The sequence below is a fragment of the Protopterus annectens genome, chromosome 1.part2 (genome assembly GCF_019279795.1).
Source record: "Protopterus annectens isolate FY-2018-M chromosome 1.part2, PAN1.0, whole genome shotgun sequence".
NCBI classification, from domain to species: Eukaryota; Metazoa; Chordata; order Ceratodontiformes; family Protopteridae; genus Protopterus; species Protopterus annectens.
Window position 1 is genome coordinate 1,118,979,658 of NC_056727.1, and position 14,110 is coordinate 1,118,993,767.

The 14,110-nt window shown below is 43.4% G+C and overlaps 1 protein-coding gene across 1 annotated transcript in view; it reads right to left on the bottom strand.

The window, feature by feature from the left end:
• SERINC2 (serine incorporator 2) overlaps window positions 1-14,110 on the bottom strand; it is a 481,087-nt gene that overhangs the window by 409,047 nt on the left and 57,930 nt on the right. Inside the window, exon 2 of the mRNA XM_044060008.1 lies at window positions 4,861-4,940. Within this exon, the coding sequence (XP_043915943.1) occupies window positions 4,861-4,940 (80 nt within the window). The remainder of the gene's footprint in view (window positions 1-4,860; window positions 4,941-14,110) is intronic.

Here is a 14,110-nt window from a genome sequence, read left to right on the forward strand (position 1 = left end):
TTTGTAGGTCGCCCCTGGAAAAAACACTATATTTAAAACTCATTTGTCCTGGGTGATGAGTTCCCAGTTCTTTGCATGAAAAGCACTCTTTCTCCCCAAAGGGGCAGTCAGTTGACAAGTGCTTGGAAATTTTTAAAGGAAGTCATTGAGACAGTTTACCATAGTCTTGCGTGTCCCCTGGGACTGAAACCTGAGGTTTTTGCTGTGTCTGGGTTTGGCTTAAGAGGAGACCTGGAAGGGGCTGGAAAGGACCAATTCTTAGAGGGCCAGTGCCTACTAAATCTAGGAGGCAGAACTTGTAAGAAATCTTTAACAGTCTGCATAGATTTAGCTTTATCTTCCATCTTTTTAAGAACTTCCTCAGCCTTGTTGCCAAACAGGCGGTCCTGATTTAAAGAAGCATCCAACAATTTAGCTTCAACATGATCAAACAAAGATTGCTCCTTAAGCCAAGCATGTCTTCTGAGCACAGACCCAGTTACAGCAGCCCTGCAAGAGGCCTCTAAAGAATCAAAACCACATTGCAAAGTATGTTTTCCAACTTGTTCAGCAGAATGCATTAAATCCTTTAATTCTTTATTTTCCACAGAGTCTGGAATCAACATAATTTTCTGTTTAAGCAACCCAATAACATGTTGCTGATACTTTAACATATGAAACTGGCAGTTTAAAGCCCTAATGGCCAAGGTTGCAGAAGTATAAACCTTCTTACCCCATCTATCCAGCGCCCTGGAATCTCTATCAGAAGGGGTAGGATTTTTAGCAGTAGAAGTCTTAATGCCCATGGGCCCCTGTGAAATTGTCTCTGGATCCGAAAAGGATTTTTAATAAGGAACTTGTGTGACTCGGGGACCTTGTAGTATTTGTCAGGTTTTCTGGGAGCAGGAGGCAAGGAATCAGGGGCCAAACTAGATTCCAAAAAAGCATAATCAGCAATGTCTAGTACAGGAGGAATAGCTAAAGGCCTATGCTGAGGTAGGAGTAAGAAATCCCTAAGCCTCTTTTTTTGAATCAGAAAAAACTGGCTTTCCCAGTTGAAATGCTCCCTTAAAGTATGTAAGGTTTCCCCAAAAGAAAAATCTTCTGATGGGGAAGCAGAGGGAATGGAGTTCCTCTGCATCAGAATCCTCATAAGCAGATAAGGGCAAATCCAGATCATCAGAAGAATCAGAAAAAACAGAATCCTGGTCAGAAGGTTCATAAACAACTTCAGTCCTAGGCCTCTTAGAAGGGGGGGTTGGCTACCCCGGATTAGAGTTATTAGATATTCAGCCATCATTTGTTTTTTAGGCATAGAGGCCTGAACATGTGGACTGGGTGTCAGTTTTTTAGGCATGGTTCGAGATTTAGGCCTCAGAGAAGGAGGCATCGGTTTAATACGCAAATCTGTAGGCCTGAATACACCCTCAGAAGCCGGTGCCTGCACAGCGGCTCCGGACCCATCCAAGGTAGAGACATCCGTGGGTTCCATAGTTGAAGCATCTCACGGCATACCAGACTCTGAATGGGTCTCAGTAGAGGCCTGCGAATCAGAAGTAGTGGGTATCAGGGGCTGCGAAAGCACCTTACTGAGTACCGGTGAACTGGCGACTGGCTTAGGAGAAGGGTCGTCGGCAGTTTTGAACCTTGGCGGCCTGTGTCTGTCTATCTTTGTATTTTTTCGGATTCCGGGTAGTCGGATGGCTAACAGACAACATTTCAGGATAATTAAACAGAGAACCGAAATATTTAGAGGCGAAAATATACCGGAGACGGATAGTGTGTGGATTAAATAAAGCACAAAACCGACAGCAAGGTACGTCGTGGTCAGGACCTAGGCAAAGAATGCAGTACGAATGATAATCTTTATGAGGTATTTGTTTTCCACAAGTAATGCAATTATTAACTTTTACTGACATTGGTAAGGAGCAAGAAAAAGTTTTCCCAACGGGGTTACTTAGCTTTAGTTGAACACTTCAGTTCTGAAACTCGAAAATGAAAATTTCAGGAGTCAGCCGAATGGCTCTGGAGAACTGCTTCTGCTTCAGACACCGCATGGCAAGAAAGGCTGATGTAATGGCGTCGGCTGCATGTTTTATACCCCTGACTACCTGACATCATGAAAGAAGGGACAGCAACCAACGCAGGACCAAAGACTTTGTTAATCAGGCCGACTGAGGGCTACCTGCAAGCAGATAACCCCAAATGTAATGACTGCAACAGTGAAACACGAACATCTGATTCTATTGCTCCCAGATTAAGAGACAATATTTGCTTTTCTACTTCTGCCCTTTAGTTTGGGGGAGTGTCCGGGAATCCTTTGGGTACTGGAAAGGTGTGGAAAGAAAACTTCTGCCCTAGGTATACAGTTCTGAGCACCCATTTGTCGTCCGTGATGGTGGCCCAAACATTTGCAAACAGGGCCAAACTTCCCCCTAAAGGACTCTCCGGGCAGGCAAGAACAGGCAGAAGTTGGAGAGAGTCATTGAGAATGTTTAGACTGAGATGCAGGTTTAGAACTTCCCGCCTTGGAAAAGGAAGCCTGCCAACGCTTAGACCTTTGAGTGTTAGCCCCCTGCCCCCTAGATTTGTAACCTCTAGTCCTAAAATGGCTCTGACTGCTAGTATCACGGAATGTCCAACTCTTAAAAGGGTAATTCCTGCTAAAGCGAGGAGGCTGAGCTTGCAGAAAGTCTGTCTGCATAGACTTGGCCTTGTCTTCCATCTTCTTGAGCATTTCCTCTGTTTTGCTGCCAAAAAGACTGTCCTCATGCAAAGGTATATCTAAAAGCTTAAACTTAGCAGGCTCTGGTAGGGGCTGCTCCCTGAGCCAAGCGTGCCTTCTAATAACAGAGCCAGTAGCTGTAGCTCTACAGGAGGCTTCTAGAATGTCAAAACCACAATGTAAAGAATGCTTATTGACTGGCAGAATTCAGCAAATCCTGCATATCCTTACTTTCCGCCATCTGAGACACACCTGCTATCCTAGATTTAATAGCTTCCAAGTTGTGCTGCTGGTACTTCAGCATATGAAAACGACAATTAGTAGACCTAATAGCAAGAGTGGCAGAGGTATAAACCTTTTTACCCCACCTATCTAGGTTCCTGGATTCCCTGTCAGAAGGAACAGGAGTTTTAGTAACAGTAGGGCCTTGAGAAATAACCTCTGTATCAGCCAACGGATTCCTGAAAAGGAACAAATGAGCATCAGGAACTCTATAGTACCGGTCAGATTTCCTGGGAGCAGGAGGCACCAAATCTGGAGTCAAGGAATTTTCCAGAAAAACATCATCAACCACTTCCAACACAGGAGGAATAGCCAAAGGCTTATGCTGAGGCAAATCCAAAAACTCCCTAATCCTTTTCTTAGAAAGGGGGTAATCCTGACTTTCCCATTTAAAATGTTCCCTGAGAGTATTTAAAGTATCACCAAAAGAGAAATCCTCTGGAGGAGAAGCAGAAGGGATGAACTCCTCTACGTCCGAATCCTCAAAAGGAGAGAAAGCTTGAGAAACAACTTCATCCACAGAAATACTAGAAGTATCTGAACCTGAAAAGGACAAAGCCTCAGGACAGACATACCTACCCCCTTTTTGAAGGAGGAGGCTGTGAACCCCTAATAAGAGTCCAAAGGTCATCCACCATTTTAACCATTTGAGAATGAAGGGAACAAGAGGAAACTGGAGCCAGCTTCTTCACAGGCTTATGACTGGAAGATTTACCTGCAAGTCTAAAGGACTCGGGAGGCCTGGCAACCGCCTAAGTTGTTGGTATGGGCTTGCTGTCTGAACGAAGAACTGAGGTCTCTGACACTGGAGTCAGCTTTGCGGCTCCGGATCCAGCCAGCTGAAGAGGCAACAGGCAGAAGGTCAGAAGGCAAAATGGATGCCGAAGGCCTGTGGACCTCAGAAATAGTCTCAACCGAGGCCTGCGGTTGGAAATCTGCGGGCTGTAAAGGAGCCTCACTGGCTACCGCATGACTGACTACCAACCTAACCTCTTCTGAGGACTAGACATTCGGAAGCCTGTCGCAGTCCTTATCCTTACGCTTCTTGGGGGATATCCAAAGCCTGAATACCAGTGGACACCATATCGACAAACTTAAGCCAAACTCCAAAATGCTTAGCTAAAAGCTTAGCCCGACGATGAATAGTACGCGGATTAAAGGAAGCACAAAGATCACAATGGAATGTCATCGTCAAGGCCTAAACAAATAATACAATAGGAATGAAAATCTCTATGGGGAATCTGCTTTCCACAGTAAGACAATTATTAACCTTTTCTGACATTTGTTAAGGCAAGAAAAGAGGATCCCCAATGGGGTACATAGCTGTAGTTGACTTCAACTTCATAGTCGGAAACACAAAAGGGAAACTGCCGACTGGCACTCGTGCAAGAAATGCTTCTGCTTCGGGCTTCGCGGCAAGGATGACTGAGGAATTGACGTTGGCTGCCTCCTTTTGTATCGGACACCCTGACGTCCTTTACAACAGACAGCCGATTGGTATTCTGGCCAATCGAGGGCTAGCGGGAGCCTGATAACCCATTGGTTAGTACTGCAACAATGAAACACGATGAACATCTTTGGTTCCAGCATCAAACCAAGGTGTCATTTACTAAAGCACTCTGACATAAAAAACTACTTTGTTTTACACAGCTATAAAAATACCAATTGATCCATTCTGTGGCAGTGATTGTGATTTAACTGGTGTATCAAATACATATGTAAATCAATTCGTTACCACAGGGTTTAACATTTGGCAAGTACTAAAATTACAACTCTTACAACTTGAGCTTCTTGTCAAAAAGTTATGGGATAGCAGTGATATACTCAAAACATAAAAATATGCAAAACGAGTAAAGTATGAATAGTAAATTTACCAGCTGTAAATGTTCCATCTGGAATAAAGAAAGCTCCAACTGTGATTCCAACCAGAATCAAGAATTTGAAAAACCAAAACCTGGTAAGAGAAAAACAGCTCATAAGGGATCAGAATACCAAGTGCACACAGTTGATTTTTTACTATTGTGGGAAGAATTGTTTGCACCTCAACAAGATAATTCAACTCTATTTAAAAGCATCTGCCTTGCAACCCAGTTACACACTTGCCTTATCAAAATGCTGGTAAAGCACTACTCAAAGAAACACGAGGACTTCTGTCAAAATATATTGCTAAACAATGATGAATTCAAGACACAGTTTCACTGGCTAATTATTTTGTTAAAATGCTTAAAAAAGGAAATGTGCCTTCACAAGTAAACAGTGATTAGTAAAACACTTGTACACTGTAATACGTCACTTACATTTATTAATGGCATCAAAAGTTTATTTTGCACAAAGCCACCTGAACACAAAAATAAGCTTTTTCTTCTTTTTTAAACATCTTTATTAAATTATAACTTAAGACATAGGGAAACATACATTAACAGAAAAGAAAACAAACCATTTAACATGTTTCCATTTAAATACAATATAAATCACATTTTCTTTGACAAAAAAATTGTCAGAATGCCTGCCTTCCCTTAAATCTCACTCCTCCTGAACATTAAAATGCAAATATTGCACCCACAACTTCCATTTAACTTTTATGTAATTTGCTCCTTCCTTTTTCTAATGATCCAGTTCTTTTCTTTTTACAATGCTCAATATCTCAAAATACAAAATGGTGTAGACTTCTGACTCCCATTGTCTAGTAATTGCTTTTTTAGGTTGCCAGCATAATTAAACTCAATAAGGCTTAATTATGTCTAGGCAATTAAGATCCTGTATCCCGGTTCAAAAGTATCATTTCCTTACTTGTAGCACTCAGCTAATATTTCTGAGAGAGTATTCTGTACGGAATGTTTAAAATCTGCCAACTCATTACATTCTAAAAACATATGTTCCCAGTTGCTTGTTTCTTCTCCATCACACCTCCAACACCTGCTATCTACCTTAGGAAACATTCTGCCTGGGGTATAAAAATACTTAAGCAAACTCTTCCAAAGATCCTAAACCTTCTGGACTTGCTTGGGAGCCACATATATTTCTTCACTGTTTTCTTGTAAACTGCTTTTCCAGTCTCAGTTTTCAATCTTTTCTAACCTCCTCTGATTGATTCTTACAGTTATCGTGTAATGTTTTATATGCCCTACTAATTATCCTTTTTCAACAGCTGCTTCTGTTCCTGATTCAACTAAAAACTCTACCAGAACAGGTATTTCACTTAAAATTCCCCCACCCCATTTGCCTGTACTCTGAGATCATGCCCTGGTAAGCATGGCACTCTGTAACCTGCAATCCAAAGGTCTTCTTGGCCTCATCTGACTATTACCTTTCCTGTTGGAGTCGTTTGCTACCAATATCTTGGATCATTTGCCAGGTTTCTCCAGTACATTTTAGCACCATCTTGCCAATTTTCTGTACCCCTACTTGCAATCATCCCTTCCAGCAAAATCTCCTTTCTACATTCTCGTACTGGCTTAGTTCTTAAAATACTTACTACTTTATGAATATAATATACTGTATGGTTACTGTTCTTCTTAAACAAGCTTTACTTTTTTAATAAAAAATGCAAGACCAGAAATAAGCATGCGGTATTACTAAAGGATGACATGAAAGTAATAAAGTGGCTCTTCTGGGTCATTGCTGTTGATTTAATGCTCTGCAACATACGACTTCATGATGGTCATTAGTGAACGTTTAGCTACTTGTACCACATTCTTTTCCCCATCATTTTTGTATAAAACATTCTCCAACAAATGTCCGACTCAGATCATAAAAAGGATTTAATTGCACACTGAACTACTAACACAAAACAAACATTTCTGTACAAGATTGTTTAGAATACTACAATCAAAGCTTTTACCAACTCAATAGTTCCTCTTTCTATGGCTTTATAAACATTTTTATAAGATATGGAGCTCGTAAGAAACTCCTAAAGAAAAAGTGGCTAATTCAACAAATTCAACACAAGTATTTGCAAAACTGTGCCATAAGTAAAAACCTGATTAGAGTAGGAGTAAAGACCCTAGAACCTCCATGCAGGGAGTTTTAACTTCTGCTCACCCTTGCGTATATAACGAACTCCGGGTTAAAAACAGTCTCAAGGTACATTAAGAAGTTTCAAAAAAGTACAGTTTTGTACCTACCATAAATGTAGATGTTAGAGTGCTAATACAGCTGCAGTAATCACAGATGGGTTTTCAGCCGTCAGCCGGTCCCTCGGTCGGCCGAATTCCAAAGTCTTGGTCCGGCGTCGGTTGTTGTCGCTTACTCTTCTGACGTCAGGAAGGCCAGAGTATACAAGACACAGCCGACGCCATGTTTTTCAGTCTTTCTTGCCCCAGATGTCAGGTGCCCCCAAAAGGAAGGCAATACATAAAGGCTTATCTACATAAACAAGCAATGCAATGTAATGCAAAATCAGTGTAAGCAAGCAAATAAAACATAGCAGGATAACCCAGTCAGGTGGTACGAAGAGGTTGTTAGGCCCCGTGGCTTTACCAAGTGGGGAAGGAGGGAGGGAAACCTGTACTGCAGCTGTATTAGCACTCGAACATCTACATTTATGGTAGGTACAAAACTGTACTATGTTCATCGTGCATACAGCTGCAGTAATCACAGATGGGTAGAGTCCCAAAGCTATGCATAGGGTGGTAGGTACTATGAGGAACTGGGTTGAGCCAGAATGCCCTGCAAAACAGCAGTGGCAAAGCCTGCTCTTGTCCTGGAATACAAGGGCAGGTGGTAGTGTTTTGTGAAGGTATGTACAGAACTCCAAGTGGCTGCCTCCAAAATATCCTTAGTAGGAACACCTCTGAGGAAGGCTGTAGAGGTGGCTGTGGCCCTGGTGGAGTGAGATCTGATTCCAGTAGGGACAGATTTCCCATGATAGGAATAACAAAACCGTATGCAGTGGCCAATCCACTTGGAAATGGTCTGTTTGGTTACTGGTTTTCCTTGCACCCCTACGCATAGGACACAAAAGTTGTTCTGATTTCCTGAAGGACTTTGTTCTGTCCAAATAGTAACGTAGCTGCCTATGGATGTCTAAAGAGTGAAGCAGCCTCTCCCTTTGTTTTGAGGGTTAGGATAAAAGGTAGGTAGGTGTATGGCTTGATTTAAGGCTACCCTGGATACCACTTTTGGCATAAAAGATGGGTTGGTGAAGGAAACCCTGTCCTGATAGATGAGGAAGGGCTGCACCGCCATGAGGGCCTGTAGTTCAGAAACCCTACGAGCTGAAGTGATGGCCAGAAGGAAAGCTGTTTTCCAGGACAAATATTGCAGATCTGTTGAGGCAGCAGGTTCAAAGGGAGGCAATGTTAATTTTTCTAGTATGTAGTTAAGGTCCCAGGCTGGTATTGGTTGCTTCCTTGGAGGTCTTATATTATTAGCCCCTCTGAGGAACTGTCGTAAGAGTGGGTGAGAGAATAAAGGAGGATCCGTGTTGAATTCTGCAGAAATGGCTGAGGCATGTATTTTTATGGAAGAAAATGAAAGTCCACTGTTCAGCAATTCAGCTAGGTACTGTAAAACCTAAGGCAAGTTCAATTTTCTAGGGTCCTGGCCTCTTCTCATTCCAACAGCAAAACCGCTTCCATTTTGCGGAGTAAGCTTTTCTAGTAGATGGTGGTCTGGCCTCCAAAATGACATCCTGCACCTCCTTGGAGAGTAGGGACTGTTGTGGTGTCAAGGAATTTTCCATGCAGCGAGGTTGAGTGTTTTCAGCTGACTGTGAAGAGTTTTGTAGCTGTTCTGAGTCAGTAGAAGAGGCATTAGAGGCAGGGACCAGGGAGGAGTATGTGTTAGGCTCCTCAGGAGTGGATACCAGTGTTGCCTTGGCCAATCTGGAGCAATCAGTATCATACTCGGTTTGTCCGTTCTTGCTTTCAAAAGTACTTTGGGCAGAAGAGGAAGAGGTGGGAATGCATAAACTGTCCATGCTGTCCAACTGAATGAAAGGGCGTCCACTTTCCAGGCCTTTGGATGAAAGGTCCTTGAACAAAACTTTTTCAGTTGATGGTTCCTGTGGGAGGCAAAAAGATCTATGTCTGGTCTCCCCCACGCTTGGATTATCTCTGTAAACACCTGAGGATGTAACTTCCATTCGTGTGGATCTGTCATATTTCTGCTTAGAGTGTCTGCCAGTGTGTTTTTCAGTCCTGGCAAGTACTGTGCTTGAAGTTCGATTTGTCTTTCCAGAGCCAAGTTCCAAAGAGTCATAGCTAGTCTGCACAAGGGGTATGAATGTGTTCCTCCTTGTTTGTTTATGTACCACATTACTGTGGTGTTGTCTGTTCTTATCAGTAATTTTCCTGGATGCAGGAAGTCCTTGAAAGCTGTAATCGCATTTATTACTGCTAGCATTTCTTTTTGATTGATGTGAAGGTGCTTTTCCTTTTGGGACCATCTGCCCTGAATGCACCTGTCCTTCATGTGCGCCCCCCAGGCGTAATCTGAGGCGTCTGTGGTTATGACTTGTTTTGCTTGAGGCTTGCAGAATGGAAGGCCTGTGTTTACTTGACATGCTTGGGCCCACCATAGAAATTCCTTTTGCAAACATGGAACTATTGGTATAATTGCTTCCAAACTGACTGTGTTGAGACCATAGATTTTTTAGGTACCATTGAAGTTTCCTCATATGCAGCTTTGCACATGGGATTAGAAGAATGCAAGATGCCATGAATCCCAGAGCCTGCAGGATTTTCCTTGCAGTAAGCCTGGTACTTTTTGCTAGTGTTTCGAAGTACTGAGATAGTTGCCCTTGTTTTTCTGGCGTAAGATAGGCCATCTGGGTGCTTGTGTCCAAGTTGGCACCCAGGAAGGTTATTTTCTGAGATGGTGTTAGCCTTGATTTCTCCTTGTTGATGGTACATCCCAGAGAAAGCAGTAACCGTGTCACATATGCCAGATGTTCCAGTAGTATGCGTTTGCTGTCCGCTTGGATCAGGCAGTCGTCCAGATAAGGGTAAATTTGTATCCCTTGAAGTCTGCAGTAGGCAATCACTGATGCCAGACACTTTGTGAATACTCTGGGCGCAGTAGATAAGCCAAAGGGCAATGCAGAGAATTGATAGTGGATTGAACCTGCAAGAAATCTGAGGTATCTTCTGCAGCTTTGTCTGATTGGGACATGCAGGTATGCCTCCTTGAGGTCCAACGTTACCAGCCAAAACTCCTTGCCCAGCATGGGAAGAAGTTGCTGTAATGTAAGCATCTTGAATTTTGGTACGAGTAGGAATGTGTTTAGGATGGATAAGTCCAAAATGGGTCTCCAGTCGGTTCCTTTTCTTGGTACAAGAAAAAGCCTTGAATAAAAACCTTGACCTTGTTGGTGTGTAGGTACCTTTTGTATAGCTCTCATGTTTAGGAGCTTTGAAATTTGCAGTTGTGCCTCTGCCCTTTGATTTTGTGGCAGGTTTGGCATGCCTCTCATTTTTGGAAGAGTGTGAAATTGAAATTTGTAGCCTCTGTTTATAATGTCCAGTATCCATTTGTCTGTTGTGACAATATGCCAATTGCTTGCAAATAATGCTAGTTTCCCTCCCAAAGGTGCTGCCAGCTGAGACTTGCTTGGCGTGGAAATGAGGGAGTCATTGGGTTTGCTTCCTGTATTGTTGTGCACTGTCTTCACCACCTCTTGGTGCTGGAGATTGCCATTGTCTGCCTCTATATGATCCTTGTGATTGCCCTCTGCCCCTTGCGCCTGTATCTACCTCTTTGGGGCTTGTCAGTGGTTGGAAAGGACCAGTTTTTTGAAGGCCAATTTCTGCTAAAACGTGGTGGTTGGACCTGTAAGAAAGCCTTGACAGTTTGCATAGATTTGGCTTTTTCTTCCATTTTCCGTAGTATCTCCTCAGCATTAGTACCAAATAGTACATCCTTTTGTAAAGGAGCATCAAGAAGTTTAGCTTTGACATGATCAGGTAAATTTTGTTCCCTAAGCCAGGCATGTCTGCGAATAACTGATCCTGTAGCAGCTGCTCTACTGGAAGCCTCTAGGGCATCATAACCACATTGTAAGGTGTGTTTACCCACTTGCTCCGCACTATGCATCATATCCTGTAACTCTTTTACATCTGGTTGTTCAGGTGGAGACATTTTGTTCCTTAATTGTGATAACAGGTACTGTTGATATTTGATCATATGAAACTGACAGTTTAAGGCCCTCATGGCTAGAGTGGCCGAGGTATATACCTTTTTTCCCCACCTTTCTAGAGATCTGGATTCCCTTTCTGCAGGGAGAGGATTCTTAGCAGTGCAGGCCTTTAATCCCTTGGGGCCTTGTGAAATGATTTCAGGGTCAGAATTATGGCCTTTGTAGAGAAATTGGCGAGAGCTGGGTACTCTAATACCCATCAGGTTTTACTGGTGCAGGAGGCAGAGAATCCGGATTAAGGCAAGCCTCCGAATAGACATCATCCAGTACATCCAAAACAGGGGGTATAGCCAAAGGTCTGTGCTGAGGTAGCCAAAGAAATTCCCTAAGTCTTTTCTTGGAATCTGAAAAGTCTTGGCCTTCCCAATGGAAGTGTTCCCTCAAAGTGTGCAAGGTTTCCCCAAAAGAAAAATCCTCAGGAGGTGATACAGAAGGAATGGACTGTTCAGCATCCGAATCCTCAAAAGGGGAGTAAGAGTGTTCCTCTGCATCAGAATGTTCTGATAAAATGGATCCCTGATCAGAAGAGGGAGATTCTTCCTCCACTCTGGGTCTCTTGTCAGGAGGGGGCTGAGAACCTCTGATAAGAGTAATTAAATACACAGCCATTTTAAGCATCTGTTTCTTAGGCATGGGTCCAGGAGATGGGCCCTGTGCAACAGGCCTCGTGGTATGCCTGGCTGCTTTGGATTTAGTAAAAGCCTTTATTGAAAAAGAAGATGAAGACCTAAATACACCATGGGTGGATGTGGACCTATCCACATTAGTAGGCTCGACATTAGCAGGGGCTTCGGTTGTAGTCTGGGAAAGGGCCGAGGACCCAGCGGTCTCGGGTACAGAGGACACCGCCAAAGGAGTGTCGTCGGTAGTCAGGGACTGCAAAGGCGTCTCGCTGAGAACCGGACCACGTGTAGCCTGCTTTGGCGTGGTGTCGGCGGGGACCGCGGGTCTCGCGTGTCAGTCCTTTTCCTTGCATTTTTTGGACAAAACGGTAGTCTGAGTGTCCGACGACATTTTATAATCAAAAGCTTTACCAAAGTAATGTTGGGCGAACTCCACCCGACGCTTGATAGTGTGTTTATTGAAGGTAGCGCAAAAGCGACAGCCCGAGACGTCGTGGTCTGGGCCCAAACAAGGTATGCAAAGGGAATGGAAATCCTTATGCGGTATTTGCTTCCCACAAGAAATACAATTATTAACTTTTTCTGACATCGGTCTGAGGCAAGAAAAGTTTCCCCAACGGGGTACTTAGCTTTAAAGAAGACTTCGGTTCCAATTTTTTCGTAATTCAGGAGCTGGCCGACCGGCACTTGCAAACTGCTTCTGCTTCAGGCACCGCGCAGCAAAAAAGACTGAAGAACATGGCGTCGGCTGTGTCTTATATACTCTGGCCTCACTGACGTCAGAAGAGTAAGCGACGACAACCGACGCCGGACCAAGACTTTGGAATTCGGCCGACCGAGGGACCGCCTGACGGCTGAAAACCCATCTGTGATTACTGCAGCTGTATGCACGATGAACATCTGGTCTGCTGCTGAAGCAGGACTTCTTAAAGCTTGCACCCACCTATATGCAAGTGCGCGCGCGCACACACACACACACACACACACACACACACACACACACACTAGTGAAAATCATGACTACTGCAGTTACTAACTCAGCTCAAGTTAAAAATGTTTTGATAGGCACAGTTTATGTAAAAATAAGCTGAACTTGGCATGTTAAAAGTAGTTGTGCAAGTCCTACTTACCTACAGCAGTATAAGCTTGAATTTCTTCACTGCTGCAGTAGCCTATGCTCAAGTGCCCTGCTCAAGGAGACAGCACCCAGCCAGATAGTCACTCTGCCTATTAATATACTCCCTTCCAAAAAGGGTGCAGCCTATCAGCAACTACAGTGAGGTAAATTTTCAGGATTTTACTGTTCTGAAAAAGGAAGATGCATTCCGAGCCAGCAACCAACCACCAATCACCATAAAAATCACCCATGCAACAGCCATAACAATGGAGGTTGCACTCCACCTCAACTACCTACAAATGAGGATACTGGGTGGGTGGAGCTACTGCAGCAGTGATAATCCTCTCTGCTGCAGTAACCCATGGACAGATGCCCAAAGTTTACCCTACCTGGTAGGTGGAAGGATAATGGTCCTTGCAAAGCCCATCCTGGTCCTACAATAGAAATTTAGTTTGTAGTGCTTGGTGAAGGTATGAAGAAATCAAGTTGCTAGCTCTAGAATATTTTGAGTCCACCCCTTTCTAGTATGCTGTTGAAGAATAAGGTCCTGGAATAATGGTGCTTCAACTTTGCCTGGAATAGTTATACCAAGGAGAAAACAGCAAAAACAATAGCAGAGGACAACCACCCGATATAGTCTTGTTTAGAAGTGGGTTGGCCTTTATTAGTTCAATAATAGGGAAAAAAGAAGTTATGTACTCACCATAACATTCTATGTTTGTTGTCCATAATCTTGCCTTCATTCTTGCTGGTTGGGTTCGGAACAGAGCATCGGTTCAGACTCTGTATTTTTACTAAAGCTCAGGAGTTTCCACTGGCTCGAGGCTATACCCAATCCCATGATGCCTAGAGAAGGTTACCCAGATCTTGTTTGAAAAACACTAACAAATTAGAACTGATATTTCAAAAATAGTATTAATCATCCTTAACCTAAATCTTATGAGGCAAGAAGGGAACCAGAGCACATTTGTAACCAATCCAAAAATTCCCCTCGATCCTCCAAGAGCGATGGTAGGGGGATGAAGTGTGGAAAGCAAGAATGAAGGCGAGATTATGGACAACAAACATGGAACGTTATTGTGAGTACATAACTTCTATATTATGCTGTCCTATCTCGCCTTCATTCTTGCTGGTTGGGACAGTGTTCCCAGCACCTTCTTTCTTGGGAGGCTCAAGGGAATAAGCTCTTCAGAACAGTGGAACCAAAGGGAGTCCTGTTCCGGGAAGCCATGTCTACTTTGTAATGA